At 48.7% G+C, this 21549-nt stretch overlaps 1 protein-coding gene across 1 annotated transcript; it reads left to right on the top strand.

Annotated features, from left to right (window-relative positions):
• Nucleotides 1-15958: 15958 nt before the first annotated feature.
• On the top strand, nucleotides 15959-17663 carry LOC148477184 (E3 ubiquitin/ISG15 ligase TRIM25-like). Its single transcript, XM_088457104.1, has one exon. It carries the CDS (start codon nucleotides 15959-15961, stop codon nucleotides 17543-17545), a length of 1587 nt encoding a protein of 528 aa, XP_088313230.1. The 3' UTR covers nucleotides 17546-17663.
• Nucleotides 17664-21549: the final 3886 nt, after the last annotated feature.

Genomic DNA, 21549 nt, shown 5'->3' with positions numbered 1-21549 from the left:
TACATGGTTACCTGGTGCTGTACAGTGTCTTATTGTAGTACATGGTTACCTGGGGCTGTACAGTGTCCTATTTTAGTACACGGTTACCTGGTGCTGTACAGTGTCCTATTGTAGTACATGGTTACCTGGGGCTGTACAGTGTCCTATTTTAGTACACGGTTACCTGGTGCTGTACAGTGTCCTATTGTAGTACATGGTTACCTGGGGCTGTACAGTGTCCTATTGTAGTACACGGTTACCTGGGACTGTACAGTGTCCTATTGTAGTACACGGTTACCTGGGACTGTACAGTGTCCTATTGTAGTACACGGTTACCTGGGACTGTACAGTGTCCTATTGTAGTACACGGTTACCTGGGACTGTACAGTGTCCTATTGTAGTACACGGTTACCTGGGGCTGTAGTGTCCTATTGTAGTACACGGTTACCTGGGACTGCACAGTGTCCTATTGTAGTACACGGTTACCTGGGACTGCACAGTGTCCTATTGTAGTACACGGTTACCTGGGACTGTACAGTGTCCTATTGTAGTACACGGTTACCTGGGACTGCACAGTGTCCTATTGTAGTACACGGTTACCTGGGACTGTACAGTGTCCTATTGTAGTACATGGTTACCTGGGACTGTACAGTGTCCTATTGTAGTACACGGTTACCTGGGGCTGTACAGTGTCCTATTGTAGTACACGGTTACCTGGGACTGTACAGTGTCCTATAGTAGTACACGGGTACCTGGGACTGTACAGTGTCCTATTGTAGTACATGGTTACCTGGGACTGTACAGTGTCCTATTGTAGTACACGGTTACCTGGGGCTGTACAGTGTCCTATTGTAGTACACGGTTACCTGGGACTGTACAGTGTCCTATAGTAGTACACGGGTACCTGGGACTGTACAGTGTCCTATTGTAGTACATGGTTACCTGGGACTGTACAGTGTCCTATTGTAGTACACGGTTACCTGGGACTGTACAGTGTCCTATTGTAGTACACGGTTACCTGGGACTGTACAGTGTCCTATTGTAGTACACGGTTACCTGGGACTGTACAGTGTCCTATAGTAGTACACGGGTACCTGGGACTGTACAGTGTCCTATTGTAGTACACGGTTACCTGGGACTGTACAGTGTCCTATTGTAGTACACGGTTACCTGGGACTGTACAGTGTCCTATTGTAGTACACGGGTACCTGGGACTGTACAGTGTCCTATTGTAGTACACGGGTACCTGGGACTGTACAGTGTCCTATTGTAGTACACGGTTACCTGGGGCTGTACAGTGTCCTATTGTAGTACACGGTTACCTGGGACTGTACAGTGTCCTATTTTAGTACACGGTTACCTGGGACTGTACAGTGTCCTATTGTAGTACACGGTTACCTGGGACTGTACAGTGTCCTATTTTAGTACACGGTTACCTGGGACTGTACAGTGTCCTATTGTAGTACACGGTTACCTGGGACTGTACAGTGTCCTATTGTAGTACACGGTTACCTGGGACTGTACAGTGTCCTATTGTAGTACACGGTTACCTGGGACTGTACAGTGTCCTATTGTAGTACACGGTTACCTGGGACTGTACAGTGTCCTATTGTAGTACACGGTTACCTGGGACTGTACAGTGTCCTATTGTAGTACACGGTTACCTGGGGCTGCACAGTGTCCTATTGTAGTACACGGTTACCTGGGACTGTACAGTGTCCTATTGTAGTACACGGTTACCTGGGACTGTACAGTGTCCTATTGTAGTACACGGTTACCTGGGACTGTACAGTGTCCTATTGTAGTACACGGTTACCTGGGGCTGCACAGTGTCCTATTGTAGTACACGGTTACCTGGGACTGTACAGTGTCCTATTGTAGTACACGGTTACCTGGGGCTGTACAGTGTCCTATTGTAGTACACGGTTACCTGGGGCTGCACAGTGTCCTATTGTAGTACACGGTTACCTGGGGCTGTACAGTGTCCTATTGTAGTACACGGTTACCTGGGACTGCACAGTGTCCTATTGTTGTACACGGTTACCTGGGACAGTACAGTGTCCTATTGTAGTAGATGGTTACCTGGGACTGTACAGTGTCCTATTGTAGTACACGGTTACCTGGGACTGTACAGTGTCCTATTGTAGTACACGGTTACCTGGGGCTGCACAGTGTCCTATTGTAGTACACGGTTACCTGGGACTGTACAGTGTCCTATTGTAGTACACGGTTACCTGGGACTGTACAGTGTCCTATTGTAGTACACGGTTACCTGGGGCTGTACAGTGTCCTATTGTAGTACACGGTTACCTGGGACTGTACAGTGTCCTATTGTAGTACACGGTTACCTGGGGCTGCACAGTGTCCTATTGTAGTACACGGTTACCTGGGGCTGCACAGTGTCCTATTGTAGTACACGGTTACCTGGGACTGTACAGTGTCCTATTGTAGTACACGGTTACCTGGGACTGTACAGTGTCCTATTGTAGTACACGGTTACCTGGGGCTGTAGTGTCCTATTGTAGTACACGGTTACCTGGGACTGCACAGTGTCCTATTGTAGTACACGGTTACCTGGGACTGCACAGTGTCCTATTGTAGTACACGGTTACCTGGGACTGTACAGTGTCCTATTGTAGTACACGGTTACCTGGGACTGTACAGTGTCCTATTGTAGTACACGGTTACCTGGGGCTGTAGTGTCCTATTGTAGTACACGGTTACCTGGGACTGCACAGTGTCCTATTGTAGTACACGGTTACCTGGGACTGCACAGTGTCCTATTGTAGTACACGGTTACCTGGGACTGTACAGTGTCCTATTGTAGTACACGGTTACCTGGGACTGCACAGTGTCCTATTGTAGTACATGGTTACCTGGGACTGTACAGTGTCCTATTGTAGTACATGGTTACCTGGGACTGTACAGTGTCCTATTGTAGTACACGGTTACCTGGGGCTGTACAGTGTCCTATTGTAGTACACGGTTACCTGGGACTGTACAGTGTCCTATAGTAGTACACGGGTACCTGGGACTGTACAGTGTCCTATTGTAGTACACGGTTACCTGGGACTGTACAGTGTCCTATTGTAGTACATGGTTACCTGGGACTGTACAGTGTCCTATAGTGTCCTATTGTAGTACACGGTTACCTGGGACTGCACAGTGTCCTATTGTAGTACACGGTTACCTGGGACTGTACAGTGTCCTATTGTAGTACACGGTTACCTGGGACTGCACAGTGTCCTATTGTAGTACACGGTTACCTGGGACTGTACAGTGTCCTATTGTAGTACATGGTTACCTGGGACTGTACAGTGTCCTATTGTAGTACATGGTTACCTGGGACTGTACAGTGTCCTATAGTGTCCTATTGTAGTACACGGTTACCTGGGACTGCACAGTGTCCTATTGTAGTACACGGTTACCTGGGACTGTACAGTGTCCTATTGTAGTACACGGTTACCTGGGACTGCACAGTGTCCTATTGTAGTACACGGTTACCTGGGACTGTACAGTGTCCTATTGTAGTACATGGTTACCTGGGACTGTACAGTGTCCTATTGTAGTACATGGTTACCTGGGGCTGTACAGTGTCCTATTGTAGTACACGGTTACCTGGGACTGTACAGTGTCCTATAGTAGTACATGGTTACCTGGGACTGTACAGTGTCCTATTGTAGTACACGGTTACCTGGGACTGTACAGTGTCCTATTGTAGTACACGGTTACCTGGGACTGTACAGTGTCCTATTGTAGTACATGGTTACCTGGGACTGTACAGTGTCCTATAGTAGTACACGGGTACCTGGGACTGTACAGTGTCCTATTGTAGTACATGGTTACCTGGGACTGTACAGTGTCCTATTGTAGTACATGGTTACCTGGGACTGTACAGTGTCCTATTGTAGTACACGGGTACCTGGGACTGTACAGTGTCCTATTGTAGTACACGGTTACCTGGGGCTGTACAGTGTCCTATTGTAGTACATGGTTACCTGGGACTGTACAGTGTCCTATTTTAGTACACGGTTACCTGGGACTGTACAGTGTCCTATTGTAGTACACGGTTACCTGGGACTGTACAGTGTCCTATTTTAGTACACGGTTACCTGGGACTGTACAGTGTCCTATTGTAGTACACGGTTACCTGGGACTGTACAGTGTCCTATTGTAGTACACGGTTACCTGGGACTGTACAGTGTCCTATTGTAGTACACGGTTACCTGGGACTGTACAGTGTCCTATTGTAGTACACGGTTACCTGGGACTGTACAGTGTCCTATTGTAGTACACGGTTACCTGGGGCTGTACAGTGTCCTATTGTAGTACACGGTTACCTGGGACTGTACAGTGTCCTATTGTAGTACACGGTTACCTGGGGCTGCACAGTGTCCTATTGTAGTACACGGTTACCTGGGACTGCACAGTGTCCTATTGTAGTACACGGTTACCTGGGACTGCACAGTGTCCTATTGTAGTACACGGTTACCTGGGACTGCACAGTGTCCTATTGTAGTACACGGTTACCTGGGACTGTACAGTGTCCTATTGTAGTACACGGTTACCTGGGGCTGCACAGTGTCCTATTGTAGTACACGGTTACCTGGGACTGTACAGTGTCCTATTGTAGTACACGGTTACCTGGGACTGTACAGTGTCCTATTGTAGTACACGGTTACCTGGGGCTGTACAGTGTCCTATTGTAGTACACGGTTACCTGGGGCTGTACAGTGTCCTATTGTAGTACACGGTTACCTGGGACTGCACAGTGTCCTATTGTTGTACACGGTTACCTGGGACTGTACAGTGTCCTATTGTAGTACACGGTTACCTGGGACTGTTCAGTGTCCTATTGTAGTACACGGTTACCTGGGGCTGCACAGTGTCCTATTGTAGTACACGGTTACCTGGGACTGTACAGTGTCCTATTGTAGTACACGGTTACCTGGGGCTGTACAGTGTCCTATTGTAGTACACGGTTACCTGGGGCTGTACAGTGTCCTATTGTAGTACACGGTTACCTGGGGCTGCACAGTGTCCTATTGTAGTACACGGTTACCTGGGGCTGCACAGTGTCCTATTGTAGTACACGGTTACCTGGGACTGTACAGTGTCCTATTGTAGTACACGGTTACCTGGGACTGTACAGTGTCCTATTGTAGTACACGGTTACCTGGGACTGTACAGTGTCTTATTGTAGTACATGGTTACCTGGGACTGTACAGTGTCCTACTGTAGTACACGGTTACCTGGGACTGTACAGTGTCCTATTGTAGTACACGGTTACCTGGGACTGTACAGTGTCCTATTGTAGTACATGGTTACCTGGGACTGTACAGTGTCCTATTGTAGTACATGGTTACCTGGGACTGTACAGTGTCCTATTGTAGTACATGGTTACCTGGGACTGTACAGTGTCCTATTGTAGTACATGGTTACCTGGGACTGTACAGTGTCCTATTGTAGTACATGGTTACCTGGGACTGTACAGTGTCCTATTGTAGTACATGGTTACCTGGGACTGTACAGTGTCTTATTGTAGTACATGGTTACCTGGGACTGTACAGTGTCCTATTGTAGTACACGGTTACCTGGGACTGTACAGTGTCTTATTGTAGTACACGGTTACCTGGGACTGTACAGTGTCCTATTGTAGTACACGGTTACCTGGGACTGTACAGTGTCCTATTGTAGTACACGGTTACCTGGGACTGTACAGTGTCCTATTGTAGTACACGGTTACCTGGGACTGTACAGTGTCTTATTGTAGTACATGGTTACCTGGGACTGTACAGTGTCTTATTGTAGTACACGGTTACCTGGGACTGTACAGTGTCTTATTGTAGTACATGGTTATATTGTGACACCCCGCTAAAGATCAAAGTATAGTAAGATTTGGACACTTAGGTCATAGATTCACAGTTTTAAAAATCTCACCAAGAACAATTTAATCAAGAAACAGCATATTAACAGGGTACATTGCAGTAAATTGCATAAGTAAAATCACATTAACCACCCTCTGGGCCTCATTCAGAGGCGGACGGAGGATGCAAGTGGTCGCTCAGAAACTGGGCGGCCACTTGCATCCTGACCGCCCGCCTCTGTTGCGGTCGTTAGTCAGTGGGTTAACACCCACAGCTCTATCGACCGCTTGGGTGATGGTCGTGATGGTCAGAGACCATCGCGACCATCGGGGCTTATGACGAGACCCTAGGGTAGGGTCTCACTTGTCGTAAGCCCCGGAGAGCTTCTGGCTCTGTCAGAGCCGGAAGCTCTCCACTGACATCACTAGTGATGTCAGTGGGGCCTCCCCCAAACGGTAGGTGTTCCCATGGAAACGCCTCCATTTGGGCTGCCACCCCAACATTGACAGCTCGCCCCCTTTGGAAAGAGACCCGATACGACCAGCGCTGTCGGTCGTAGCGGGTCTCACGCATGCGCACGAGGGAGCCGGCTCCCTTGTGCGCATGCGCACTGACAAAACATCAAGGCGGCCATGCGGTCGCAGACCGTACGGCCGCCTCTGAATAAGATCCTCTGTTCCTAGCGAGATTTTATTAATCTGGAACACTTCTGTCTTTAGGCTGAAAAGAAGGTTATTAGATCATACATGTAGAATATCAACTAACAATCTACAAAACACCGGTGGCCAATGAAACTTCTTATCTCAATCACTGACTATGAACCCCATCAGTGACCAAATATTACTGTATGCAAATAACAGTCTTAGGCATTCTCAGTTTCCCTTAAGGTCTGGACATTACCCCTTGCGTTGGTGCACGTTAGTGTAGTAGCTACTTGGTCACTTTTTCTCCCTGATTCCTGAAGGTAAGTATGTAGATTACACTAACTCAGGTGCTGTTACTGATGTTGACGCTTGTACGTGGCAAGCCCGGGCCTGTTAATTCCTTTGGATACTGTAGGTGGTTGCGGTCCCTGAGGCTGTCTGTCATTTATTATTAAGAATAGACTCCTGCAGTTAACACTAGAGATGGCTGACTCAGCCTAGCTTTGGTGTAAAATCCTGACCTGTCTCCCGGCTTTTGTCTTAGTACGTTGAAGCCTGTCTGAACCTCAATTACTTATTTGCAACTTTTAATAATTTCATCCCTTCCAATAGTTGCATGAGGTGTTTAGTCTCACTAAGTCGGCTGGGTTTCCTCCCTGTACTTTCCTTAACTCCAAGCCCTGTTCAGTTAATGTCTATCCTCTGCTCTCTATTATTCCTGGTAACAATATCCCTGAGAAAGTTGCAACTTGGCTTGTTTGTCAGATATCTAGGTTAATTGTATATGCACTGGGTTCCTTGCAATGCGTTGATCAAGCTGCTCTATATGAAGAACACATTTGTTTTGTGCTTCCTTATTTATACTGCAGCTCCTAATATATGTTGTGCACAACAGATTCAAGCATGCAAGTTGTATACCTTACTAGCGGTTCCAAAGCCTGCTTTAGAAGTTTTCTCAAGGCATGCTGGGTCCTGGTGGAGCTGGGCTGGATATGCAGATGAGCAGCATCAGGGGAACCAATCAGGGCTTCCTATAACTGTGGCTGAGCTGCCAGGGCTTCCTATAACTGTGGCTGAGCTGCCAGGGCTTCCTATAACTGTGGCTGAGCTGCCAGGGCTTCCTATAACTGTGGCTGAGCTGCGAGGGCTTCCTATAACTGTGGCTGAGCTGCGAGGGCTTCCTATAACTGTGGCTGAGCTGCGAGGGCTTCCTATAACTGTGGCTGAGCTGCCAGGGCTTCCTATAACTGGCTGAGCTGCGAGGGCTTCCTATAACTGTGGCTGAGCTGCCAGGGCTTCCTATAACTGTGGCTGAGCTGCCAGGGCTTCCTATAACTGTGGCTGAGCTGCGAGGGCTTCCTATAACTGGCTGAGCTGCGAGGGCTTCCTATAACTGTGGCTGAGCTGCGAAGGCTTCCTATAACTGTGGCTGAGCTGCGAAGGCTTCCTATATCTGTGGCTGAGCTGCGAGGGCTTCCTATAACTGTGGCTGAGCTGCCAGGGCTTCCTATAACTGTGGCTGAGCTGCCAGGGCTTCCTATAACTGTGGCTGAGCTGCCAGGGCTTCCTATAACTGTGGCTGAGCTGCCAGGGCAGCGCAGCTCCTGCTGCTCAGATGGTCACCTCAGCTCTCCCCTCAGGGTCAGTGAGAGCTGCTATATATCACCTCTGGCCAGGTACCAGGATGTTCCCCGCCCACAGCACAAGCAGGTTCAAATTCTCTCTCAGCCTAACTGTCACCGGCTCCCTCAGCTGCAGTGTATCATGGGAGAGTGGGGGACCCCTGCAGAGTATCTCACAGCAACATGTCCCTAATGCAGCTCACACACTACAGTGTATTCAAAGCAGAGAAAGTACATGCGTATATATAGGGAAGCCATACAAGTTCCTTTTTCGGTACAAGAGTGGTACCACATTGTATATAAAACAGATAGTCCTGATTTGGGATACCAGAATATTTTCCCTTCAGTTTCTGTACCTGGAAGTGACGTGGAGTGAGGGCGGAAGTGCGGTTTCCTGCCCATACAGTCCACCCCAAAAAAAAGAAACTTGTCCACTAATGGGCTCGCTACACTCGCCACAAGATTATAGTCCCCCCTTTATGCCCACGTGGATAGCAGGGAATGACGTTGGACAGTAGCTGATGACGTCAGGGTGCAAAAACTGAAGGGGATTTATCCACTTCCGGCGTGGTTGTATTGCAGGAATTCAGGGACGCGAAAAAGACAGACTTTTTTTTTCAACTGAACTTTATTGTTACATATGCGATGAGAACACCGCCGCTGGATCCTGGGGCTTTCCGCTTCGGTAAGCTTTAGTACATCCCACCCCTGATGGTTTGTTCAAGAATCCTGCGTATACCATATTATTATATCAGACCAAGCCCCAATTTTATTGTCGTTTGCATATCTCATGCTCCCCCTGATAGCTTTGGGGATTACCACCATACCGGTGTCACTCCGCTGAGGTTACTGATTATCCCAACTATAAATGGAAAGGACTTTGTGGACGACGACCTGGACAAAGTCCTACTGTACAAAATAGCAGATCCCCCATATTACCAACCCTGGTACTGGGGGGCAACATATTTCTACGCTGGCTTTACTGTCACCATTTCCTTCTTAATGTGAGAAACCCCAGAGCATCCCACTCTCCGTGACTCCCTTCTCGCTCAGGCCTGCTTGTCTAGGCTCACGGGACCTAGAGGGACCTTTTATACTCCGGGATCACTGAGGATGAGGTGGCTGTGGTTATCTCCTCCTTATCCAATAACAAATGCCCCAGGCCTGACGGTCTTAGGGCCTAATTCAGTAGTGAATGCAGTTGCGATTATGTATGCACATTGTGCGATTGTTTGCCATCACGCATGCGTATAAGCCCCACTGCATGTGCACAGCGATCGCATTTGAATTACGCATGCACAGAGGAATCTAATGCAAAGTGAGTGACAGGCTGTCAGCATTAGGGTGTTGTGGTGACGGGGGAGGGGGTGGTCAGAAAACGCAGGCGTGTCTGTCCTGTGAACGCCGTTCCCTGGGCGTACATAAATAAGCCACTGCGATTGCACAGGCAGCATGAGAGCTCTGCATGAGAAGAGACTGGCAGTGTCTGCGGCTGGTCAGAGCTGGTGTAAATGCTGCGTGGCTGCCCAATGTGCGTTGATGGTACTGATGTTTATGCAGAAGAGCGACATTTGACACGTATGAGAAAGCCGCAGTTGGGCGTCTTTATGGCGGCTGAGCTTTGGCAGCATTACCATATTTTTCTGCAGCTGCATTCCGTGCGAATGGGCAGCTGCGATCGCATTTGCGTTCACTGCTGTTGAATCAGGTCCTTAGTGGGGAATATAATAAGCCCTTAAAGCCTCGTTGTATCTTTTCTTTGCACCTTCCAGAAAATCCTTACTGCTCAGGCCCCATTTTCCTTGTGTCAGTGAAGCTTACGCTATATCAGTCACACAGTTGAACTAGGACTTATATATACAGTGCATCCGGAAAGTATTCACAGCGCTTCGGTTTTTCCACATTTTGTTATGTTACAGCCTTATTCCAAAATGGAATAAATTCATTTTTGTCCTCAAAATTCTACACACAATGGGCCTCATTCAGAGGCAGTCGTAGGATGCAAGCGGTCACTCAGAAACAGGGCGGCCGCTTGCATCCTGAACGGTCGCCTCCATGTCAGTCGTTAGGTTGTGGGTTAACACCCACAGCTCTAACGACCGCTAAGGGAGATGGTCATGATGGTCAAGACCATCGCGACCCTCGGGGCTTACGACGAGACACTAGGGTAGGGTCTCGTCAACCTTAAGCCCCAGGGAGCTTCCTGCTCTGATCAAGCAGGAAGCTCCCCACTGACATCACTGATGATGTCAGTGGGGCCGCCCCCAAACGGCAAGCGTTCCTACTGGAACGCCTCCGTTTGGCCAGGCACGCCCCCGGCCCGCCCAGCAAACGGAGCGAGCTGTCAATCAACATCGACAGCTCGCTCCGTCTGCTTCGACCCCGCTAACGACGGATCACCCGTTGTTAGCAGGGGCTCGCGCATGCGCACAACGGAGCCGTCTCCGTCGTGCGCATGCGGAAGTGGACCAACATCGAGTCGGTTGCGAGCGCTCAGCGCTCGCGACCGACTCTGAATAAGGGCCCTCATTCAGAGCCGCTCGTTAGCGGCAGTACGCTCGTTCCGTGCGATGTTTGCACATCTGCGCATGCGTACGCTTTTTAGTACGCATGCGCGAACCAGTCAGTGCGGCCGAAAATCCTTTGTACGCTATATAGCGAGTGCCTGCTATTTTGAGTGACAGAATGAGGCGTATGTGGGTGGTAACAGGGGAAGGTGCTTGAAAATGGGGAGTGGAGATCCGAACGCAGGCGTGCTTAAAGGTCAAAACGGGCGTTTTATGGGTGTGTATATTTAAAACAGCAGCGTCATTGACCACGTCACTGGGTTATTTTATAGCCAGAACTGCACGCAAATTTGTGGTAGCAAACACCAACCACAAGAATAGCGAGCAGTTCATACGCTGGTCGATGTACTCGATTAATCTAATAAATAGCGGACATGACGTAGGATGCGTGCGGCCAGGGGGCGTTTTTAACAAATAAACGAGCGTATGTTTTGCTCGTTCGTTCAGACTTAGAGGTGTGAACACACTGCAATGTGCGTACGGATCATTTAAATAGCCACCCCTTGATTTTAAACGAACGACCGCAAATAGCGTGCGGCTCTGAATGAGGGCCAAGGTCCAATATCCCATAATGACAACATGTAAAAAGTTTTTTTGAGATTTTTCCAAATTTAATAAAAAAAGAAACACTAAGAAATCACATGTACATAAGTATTCACAGCTTTTGCCATGAAGCTCAAAATTGAGCTTAGGTGCATCCTGTTTCCACTGATCATCCTTGAGATGTTCCTACACCTTAATTGGAGTCCACCTGTGGTAAATTCAGTTGATTGGACATGATTTTGAAAGGCATACACCTGTCTATATAAGGTCCCACACTTGACAGTGCATGTCAGAGCACAAACCAAGCATGAAGTCCAAGGAATTGTCTGTAGACCACCGAGACAAGATTGTCTTGAGGCACAAATCTGGGGAAGGGTACAGAAAAATATCTGGTGCTTTGAAGGTCCCAATGAGCACAGTGGCCTCCATCATCCATAAATGGAAGAAGTTTGGAACCACCATGACTCTTCCTAGAGTTGGCCGGCCGTCTAAACTGAGCGATCAGGGTAGAAGGGCCCTAATCAGGGAGGTGACCAAGAACCCAATAGTCACTCTGTCAGAGCTACAGCATTCCTCTGTGGAGAGAGGAGAACCTTCCAGAAGGACAACCATCTCTGCAGCAGTCCACCAATTAGGCCTGTATGGTAGAGTGGCCAGATGGAAGCCACTCCTTAGTAAAAAGCACATGGTAGCCCCACTGGAGTTCGCCAAAATGCACCTGAAGGACTCTCAGACCATGATGAGACAAAGATTGAACTCTTTGGCGTGAATGCCAGGCGTTATGTTTGGAGGAAACCAGGCACTGCTCATCACCAGGCCAATACCATCCCTACAGTGAAGCATGGTGGTGGCAGCATCATGCTGTGGGGATGTTTTTCAGCGGCAGCAACTGGGAGACTAGTCAGGATAGAGGGAAAGATGAATGCAGCAATGTACAGAGACATCCTGGATGAAAACCTGCTCCAGAGCGCTCTTGACCTCAGACTGGGGTGATGGTTCATCCTTCAGCAGGACAACGACCCTAAGCACACAGCTAAGATATCAAAGGAGTGGCTTCAGGACAACTCTGTGAATGTCCTTGATTGGCCCAGTCAGAGCCCAGAATCCGATTGAACATCTCTGGAGAGATCTGAAAATGGCTGTGCAACGACGCTTCCCATCCAACCTGATGGAGCTTGAGAGGTGCTGCAAAGAGGAATGGGCGAAACTGCCCAAAGATAGGTGTGCCAAGCTTGTGGCATCATAATCAAAAAGACTTGAGGCTGTAATTGCTGCCAAAGGTGCATCAACAAAGTATTGAGCAAAGGTTGTGAATACTTATGTACATGTGATTTCTTATTTATTTTTTTATTAAATTAGCAAAAATCGCAAAAAAACTTTTTACATGTTGTCATTATGGGGCATTGTGTGTAGAGTTTTGAGGACAAAAATGTATTTATTCCATTTTGGAATAAGGCTGTAACATAACAAAATGTGGAAAAAGAGAAGCGTAGTGAATACTTTCCGGATGCACTGTATATTGGAAAACATTATTGCTAATAGGCTGCAGGGTCTGCCCCCTGCTTTACGCACACTCCATGGTAGGCACTGCGTCCAGAGAGTTGCTCTTGCTGCCATTGTTGCTGCATCCCATTGCGTCTCTCAGCTCACCATCATCTCCCCCTGCGTCTCTCAGCCACACCGTCATCTCCCCCCTGCGTCTCTCAGCTGCACCGTCATCTCCCCTCTGCGTCTCTCAGCCGCACCGTAATCTCCCTCCTGCGTCTCTCAGCCACACCGTCATCTCCCCCCTGTGTCTCTCAGCCACACCGTCATCTCCTCCCTGCATCTCTCAGCCACACCGTCATCTCCCCCCTGCATCTCTCAGCCACACCGTCATCTCCCCTTGCATCTCTCAGCCACACCATATTGTTCTGCCTGCGTCTCTCACCATCCCCTTTCACTCTGTATCTCTGTCTCCCCCTTCACTCTGTGCATGTGTGCGTTCCCCCTTTCTGTTTTTCTCAGTTTTTCCCCCCTCCAGTCATTGTCTCTCTCTGTGTTCCCCCCGCCTGTCATTGTGTCTCTCTCTGTTACCCCCTCCACCGTTAACTGTCAGCTGCCCTCACCTCTGTCTGGATGGATGAGCCGTGAAATGGTGAGGCCAGACAAGCATCAGGGCTCCTCTTCCAGCAGGACACGTGACTCTCCCGGCAGCAAAGTGAGGCGTGTGCAGGCCCATGATGCTCAGTGGGTCTGTGGCGGTGCAATGGCAGGTTTGACACTGTGGAAGACTGTGGTGCAATGGCAGGGGCGGTATAGGTATGCTGCCCTGGCCAGCGGTGTCCCCTCTGCTAGGCCTGCCCAGCACCCAGGGCACGTGCCCCGCTCATCCCACCCACGTTACGCCACTGCTGGACCCCATGACTTGTATTATGTCTTTGTGGCCCTCCTTTAAAGACTTTGGTGTTAGAGGCCATGAGAGTAAATTGCTGGCCTTAGCATATGATTTATTGCTTGTCATGTCTGAGCTGCATGGTTCCCTACTCCTGGTCTTAGATAAACTTTCCACGCATGGGCGGGTGTTAGGTTTTACCAATAACTCTTCTGGATTAGTTGTGATATCCTGGTCTGGACACTGGACCATCTTGGAGGAGAGGACATAGTCTTAGAAAGCATGACCTGACTTTGGCAGCGCAGTGACTGATGGTGATAGACGCAGCCACGCAGTGACTGATGGTGATAGACGCAGCCGCGCAGTGACTGATGGTGATAGACGCAGCCGCGCTGTGACTGATGGTGATAGATGCAGCCGCGCAGTGACTGATGGTGATAGACGCAGCCGCGCAGTGACTGATGGTGATAGACGCAGCCGCGCAGTGACTGATGGTGATAGACGCAGCCGCGCAGTGACTGATGGTGATAGACGCAGCCGCGCAGTGACTGATGGTGATAGACGCAGCCGCGCAGTGACTGATGGTGATAGACGCAGCCGCGCAGTGACTGATGGTGATAGACGCAGCCGCGCAGTGACCGATGGTGATAGACGCAGCCGCGCAGTGACCGATGGTGATAGACGCAGCCGCGCAGTGACCGATGGTGATAGACGCAGCCGCGCTGTGACTGATGGTGATAGACGCTGTGTTTTCAGCTTCTCAGAAACTGCTAATTTCTTGGAATTGTCATTTGCAGCAGACGGTCTGATTCAGCACGGATCGCAAGTGCCTAAGTGGTAGCAATCGCACACACAGTACTGCTGCAATATTATGCAAATGAATGCGATCGCAATGATGCCGCAGCACAATATAAAGATGCCCATTTCCCTTTACTCACATCCTTAATACTTTGCAAGTCTGCAAAAACATCGGGACCATCGGAGCCTCACGCTCACTTACACAAGCTCAGACCTTACTCACAAATTGCTAAACTTCCTGTACGTAGTGAGAGCTCAGACTGCATATGCCATCACAGGGGCTAAATTATGCACGCCCATTCAATGGCGCCAAAAGGCACGGGCACACATGCGTTTCGCTAACCCCCCCCGAAATGGTACTTCCCGTCAATCACTCTGCGATGGGTCTGTGTACTCACTGCGATCGCAGAGGATTCTTTGCGCACTCTGATGCATGCGCAGAACTCAACAATCGGCCGACTGCGTGCGCTTTTGCACTTGTGATCCGTGCTGCGTCAGGCCCAGAGCTTGCAGAAAAATGTGGATAGAACTTTGTTAGTTGCAGTTCTGTTGGCAATACTCCTGGGCAATGAGTGAGGGCAGAGGAGGATGGGCAGAATGGTTTAAGCTAACAAGAAGGCGGCGATAGCAGAAATACCCATACGTTACACCAGTGGTACTCAGAGCATCTCTCATCGCTGAGCACATTGATCATTGATTGGATGGGCTACAGCAGCAGACGGCCGCAGCGGGTGATACACTCTTGTCAGCTATACACAGGAGCTGAGGCAACACTGGCACAGGTGCACCAACGCTGGGCGGCTGAAGGTTGGATAAATGTTACCTGATCTGATGAGTCTGGATTTCTGCTGTCACGTGCAGACTGTAGGGTCAGAATTTGGCATAGACAATAATCAGGCCAGGCTTATAGTGATGGGGATACTGTGAGGAGTGTTTGTATGGCACACCTTAGGCCCAATACGGAATTAGCATAAATTCATAACAAAAGTCGCAGCTGCGATTGCATTAGCAGCACCTCTGAATCGCTCCCATAGGGGGTATATTTACTAAGTTGCGGGTTTTTAGAAGTGATTTTGCTGCCCATAGCAACCAATCAGATTCTAGCTATTACTTTCTAGAAGGTGCAAGATAAATGTTAAGTAGAATCTGATTGGTTGCTATGGGCAACAAAACCACTTCTAAAAACCCACACCTTAGTAAATATACCCCATAGTCTCAGTAAATTACCATCCGTTACTATGTGCTCAGGAATAAGGCAAAATACTGCTATATATGTCTTCTAAAATATTTTTAATAACAAACTAACTGTATTTCTGATGAAGTAACTGTGATACAAACATGCAAAATGTGCTAAAATGATCTTCAGATTGTTACATTACCTTAATAGTTTCTAAAAGTAAATTTTCTGCAGGATGTCCCATTATGTATTAGGTGTCTCCCTTAGTGTAACTGTTCCTATAGCTATAATGTGAGTGACAGCTCAGCCTCGCCCTGTGTGCAGAATGTGACCCCTCTGGTATCTGAGCGAGACTTTCACTTTCATTTCTCTCTCCTGCTACCAGCGATGGCGTCTGCTGATCTGAGACAGGAGCTGGACTGTTCCATCTGTCTGAGCATTTATACAGATCCTGTAAACCTGAGATGTGGCCACAACTTCTGCCGGGTCTGTATTGATGGTGTACTGGATACACAGAAGGGTTCTGGAGTTTATACTTGTCCTGACTGCAGAGCAGCATTCAAGAAACGTCCTGCACTGCAGAGGAACATAACTTTGTGTAACATAGTGGAGAGTTTCCTGTGTACTCGGCCAGATCAGGAGGAGACTGGGATCTTCTGCACTTACTGTGTGGACTCTCCTGTACCTGCTGCTAAATCCTGTCTGCTGTGTGAGGCTTATCTGTGTGATAAACACCTGAGAGTACACAGCAAGTCAGCAGAACACGTCTTATGTGATCCCACCACTTCCCTGGGGAACAGGAAATGCTCCGTCCATAAGAAGATCCTGGAGTATTACTGCACTGAGGACGCTGCCTGTATCTGTGTGTCCTGCTGTCTGATCGGGGAACACAGAGGACACCAGATGGAGTCGTTGGATGAGGCCTCTGAGAAGAAGAAGGAGAAGCTGAGAGATGTTCTGCAGAAACTGACCACAAAGAGAGAGGGGACTGAGAAGAGAGTCCAGAGTCTGCAGGAGCGCAGGAGAGAAGATCAGGGAAAAGCAGCTGGTGTAACAGAGAGAGTCACTGCCCTGTTTAGTGACATCAGGAGACAGCTGGAAGACCTGGAGAAGAGAGTCCTGAGTGAGATCTCCAGACATGAACAGCGCGTTTCACTCTCAGTCACTGATCTGATCCAGCAGCTGGAAATAAAGAAGGACGAGCTTTCCAGGAAGATGCGTCACATTGAGGAGCTGTGTAACAGGTGTGACCCAGTGACTGTCTTACAGGAACCAGACACAGGTGACTTGTGTGACACTGAGGACACAGAGAGACATGATAACCTGGTCCATGGTGTAGGAGATCTGGATGTGGGTCTCATCTCAGAGACAATAAACAACGGATTATCTGATATAATTACAGATATAAATGTCAGCTTCTATGTTCAGGGTCCTGCAGACATTTTACTGGATGTAACCACAGCTGGAAATTACATACATATATCAAGTGACAGAAAAACTGCATCCAGGTCATATACAGACCAAAATCGACCAGAAACACCAGAGAGATTTGATTATCCTCAGGTAATAAGCACCAGGGGATTCTCCTCAGGGCGACATTACTGGGAAATGGATGTCAGTAATTCAGGGGGATGGAGGGTGGGGATGTGTTACCCCAGTATAGACAGGAGAGGACGTCAGTCACACATTGGAAGTAATAACAAGTCCTGGGGTTTGTATAGGTACAAAAACCAGTACTCAGTGATACATGACAGGAAAGTGATCCAGTTACCTGACAATATCCCCTGGGATAAAGTGAGGATATACCTGGATTATGAGGCTGGAGACATTTCTTTTTATTCTCTGTGTGACCCCATCAGACACTTACACACATACACTGCCGCCCTCACTGAGCCCCTTCATGCTGCATTATGTGTAGAGAATGGTTGCATAATAATATCTGGGGCAGTTAAGAGCAAGGAGAAGGGATCATAGGAAATCCCCCCAAATACTGGTGAGAGGGAGGGGAATCTGACTGAGGAATGGAGCAGTGGGTGGAGCCACAGCTGAGCCCTCCCCCTCCCTCCTCCTGTGCAACCACAGGACCAGTGTGACTGGATTTAGGGCCTGATTCAGACCCGGTCGCTCTGACAGAGCGCTCGCTCTGAATCAGTGCCGGGTTGTTTTTTATTAGAACGGCCTCCTGGCCGCTCGCATAGCTGTGGGGGCGTCTAAAATGTCCTTCAAAATAAAATATTCACTGATGAGGTGCGGGGTGCTAGAATGAACACTAGTTATAGGGTAACACTAGATAAGGCTGAGATGGGTTTATGGGGAGTAGGGAAGAGACTACAGAATTGTCATATATAAAATAATACCTTTTAGATAGTAGCTCGACATACATGTTTGGAAATTACATGTTACACACGTTGGTAGAACATGTTACATAGGACAGTCGGATTTCATTAATCAATCAAAATCAAGCCTATATCACGGACATGTGTAACGAGTATTATTATTCTGTACTGATTGGCTGTATATAAATGGGGTTATAAGAAGGGAAAATGTCCGCACCCAGACTGAACCTCAGACCGTTAGTGAAGACTGTGCCAGGACTATCCACCAGGGACGTCCCATCACCCGACTGATCACTGATTGGCTGTATATAAATGGGGTTATAAGACCGTTAGTGAAGACTGTGCCAGGACTATCCACCAGGGACGTCCCATCACCTGACTGATCACTGATTGGCTGTATATAAATGGGGTTATAAGACCGCTAGTGAAGACTGTGCCAGGACTATCCACCAGGGACGTCCCATCACCCGACTGATCACTGATTGGCTGTATATAAATGGGGTTATAAGACCGTTAGTGAAGACTGTGCCAGGACTATCCACCAGGGACGTCCCATCACCTGACTGATCACTGATTGGCTGTATATAAATGGGGTTATAAGACCGTTAGTGAAGACTGTGCCAGGACTATCCACCAGGGACGTCCCATCACCTGACTGATCACTGATTGGCTGTATATAAATGGGGTTATAAGTAGGGGTGTGCACCGGCCACTTTTCGTGTTTTGTGTTTTGGTTTTGGATCTGGATCTTTCTTCGTGTTTTGGATCTGGATTGGTTTTGCCAAAACCACCCTTCCGTGTTTTGGGTTCTGGGTTTTGTGTTTTGGATCTGTATTTTTTTTTAAAAAAGCATAAAAACAGCTAAAATCACAGAATTTGTAGGTTTTTCTGCTCCTATGCTATTATTAACCTCAATAACCTTAATTTCCACTCATTTCCAGTCTATTCTGAACACCTCACACCTCACAATAGTGTTTTTATGTCCAAAACGTTGCACCGAGGTAGCTGGATGACTATGCTAAGCGACACGAGTGGGCGGCACAAACACGTGACCCATCTAGGCGTGAAACTGCAGTGGCAGACAGGATGGCAGTTTGAAAAACTAGGCCCCAAACTGTACATAATGCAAAGAAAAAAAAGAAGTGCAAGATGGAATTGTCCTTGGGCCCTCCCACCCACCCTTATGTTGTATAAACAGGACATGCACACTTTAACAAACCAATCATTTCAGCGCCAGGGTCTGCCACACAACTGTGGCTGAAATGATTGGTTCGTTTGGGCCCCCACAAAACAAGCTGGCAATTAATGTGTCCCTGCACAAACTGGCTCTATGGAGGCAAGATGTCATCCTCATCCTCCTCATCCACCGATTCCTCACCCTCTTCAGTGTGTACATCCTCATCCTCACAAAGTATTAACTCGTCCCCACTTGAATCCACCACCACAGGTCCCTCTGTACCTTCTGGAGGCTGGTCTCCCTGGAAGAGCTGATAATTCATTTTGATGAACATCATCTTCTCCACATTCTGTGGAAGCAACCTCCTACGCCTTTCGCTGACAAGGTTCCCGGCTGCACTAAACACTCTTTCGGAGTACACACTGGAGGGGGGGCAACTCAGGTAAAATAGAGCCAGTTTGTACAGGGGCCTCCAAATTGCCTCTTTTTCCTGCCAGTACAGGTATGGACTGTCTGCCATGCCTACTTGGATGCTGTCACCGATGTAATCCTCCACCATTCTGTCAATGGTGACAGTATCATATGCAGTGACAGTAGACATGTCAGAAATTGTTGCCAGGTCCTTCAGTCCGGACCAGATGTCCAAACTTGGTCCTGCCTGCCCTGCATCACCGCCAGCGGGTTGCTTAGGATACCTAAGTTTTTTCCTGGCAGCCCCAGTTGCAGGAGAAAATGAAGAAGGAGCCGTTGATGTGTCACGTTCCGCTTCAGCTGACAGTGTGTTCACCAGCAGGTCTTTGCACCTCTGCAGGCTTGTGTCGGCCGGAAAGAGAGACACCACATAGGCTTTAAACCTAGGATCGAGCACGGTGGCCAAAACGTAGTGGTCTGATTTCAACAGATTGACCACCCTGGAATCCTGGCAAAGCGAATGAAGGGCTTCATCCACAAGTCCCACATGCCGAGCGGAATCGCTCCGTCTTAGCTCCTCCTTCACTTTCTCCAGCTGCTTCTGCAAAAGCCTGATGAGGGGAATGACCTGACTCAAGCTGGCAGTGTCTGAACTGACTTCACGTGTGGCAAGTTCGAAGGGCTGGAGAACCTTGCACAACACGGAAATCATTCTCCACTGCGCTTGAGTCAGGTGCATACCCCCTCCTTTGCCTATGTCATAGGTGGATGTATAGGCTTGTATGGCCTTTTGCTGCTCCTCCATCCTCTGAAGCATATAGAGGGTTGAGTTCCACCGCGTCACAACCTCTTGCTTCAGGTGATGGCGGGGCAGGTTCAAGAGTGTTTGCTGGCGCTCCAGTCTTCGGCACGCAGTCGCTGAATGGCGAAAGTGGCCAGAAATTTTTCGGGCCACCCAAAGCGTCTCCTGCACGCCCCTGTCGCTTTTCAGAAAATTCTGCACCACCAAGTTTATTGTGTGAGCAAAACATGGGACGTGCTGGAATTTGCCCAGATGTAATGCCCGCACAATATTGGTGGCGTTGTCAGATATCACAAATCCCCAGGAGAGTCTAAGTGGGGTAAGCCACTGGGCGATGATTTCCCTCAGTTTCTCTAAGAGGTTGTCGGCGGTGTGCCTCTTACTGAAACCGGTGATACACAGCGTAGCCTGCCTTGTAACGAGCTGGCATTTCTGAGATGCTGCTACTGGTGACGCTGCTGCTGTTGCTGCGTAAGGTGATACATCTACCCAGTGGGCTGTCACAGTCATATAGTCCTTAGTCTGCCCTGTTCCACTTGTCCACATGTCCGTGGTTAAGTGGACATTGTGTACAACGGCATTTTTCAGGACACTGAGGACACTTTTTCTGACGTTTCTGTACAGTCTCGGTATCGCCTGCCTAGTGAAGTGGAATCTAGACGGGATTTGGAACCGGGGACACACTACCTCCATCAATTGTCTAAATCCCACTGCACTAATGGCGGATACCGGACGCACGTCTAACACCAACATAGCAGTCAAGGCCTCAGTTATACGTTTTGCTTCAGGATTACTGCTGTCGTACTTCATCCTCCTCGCTAAGGACTGTTGGAGGGTCAATTGTTTAGTAAAAGTAGTGGTGTTCCTACTTCCTCTCTGGGATGATGAACGACTCCCAGCAGCAGCAACAGCAGCAGCGGCAGCAGTAGGCGTAGCAATGCAGGATCCTCCGGAGGAATCCCGGATAGGAGAGTCAGTCATGCCAGTGACATGGCCTGCAGGACTACTTCCGATCCTAACTAAGGAGGAAATTGACAAGGAGGGAGTTGACGGTGTGGTTTGCAGGCGCTTGGATACAACAGGACAATGGGATTTAGGTGTCCCTGGACTGCTTACGGTCTTAGCCAAAGTTTCTGAACTTGACAGTAACTTTTTATGAACGCGCTGCAGGTGCCGTATAAGGGAGGATGTTCCTAGGTGGTTGACGTCCCTACCCCTACTTATTTCACCTTTACATATGGTACATATGGCA

This window comes from Taudactylus pleione, unplaced genomic scaffold (assembly GCF_031769625.1).
Source record: "Taudactylus pleione unplaced genomic scaffold, aTauple2 ptg000738l, whole genome shotgun sequence".
NCBI classification, from domain to species: domain Eukaryota; kingdom Metazoa; phylum Chordata; class Amphibia; order Anura; family Myobatrachidae; genus Taudactylus; species Taudactylus pleione.
Note: the sequence above shows the minus strand (reverse complement) of the source record. Positions and strands in the feature narration are given on the sequence as shown.

Excerpts from the sequence above, each read along its gene's own strand:
- LOC148477184 (XM_088457104.1), top strand. The coding sequence starts at position 15,959 with ATGGCGTCTGCTGATCTGAGACAGGAGCTGGACTGTTCCATCTGTCTG.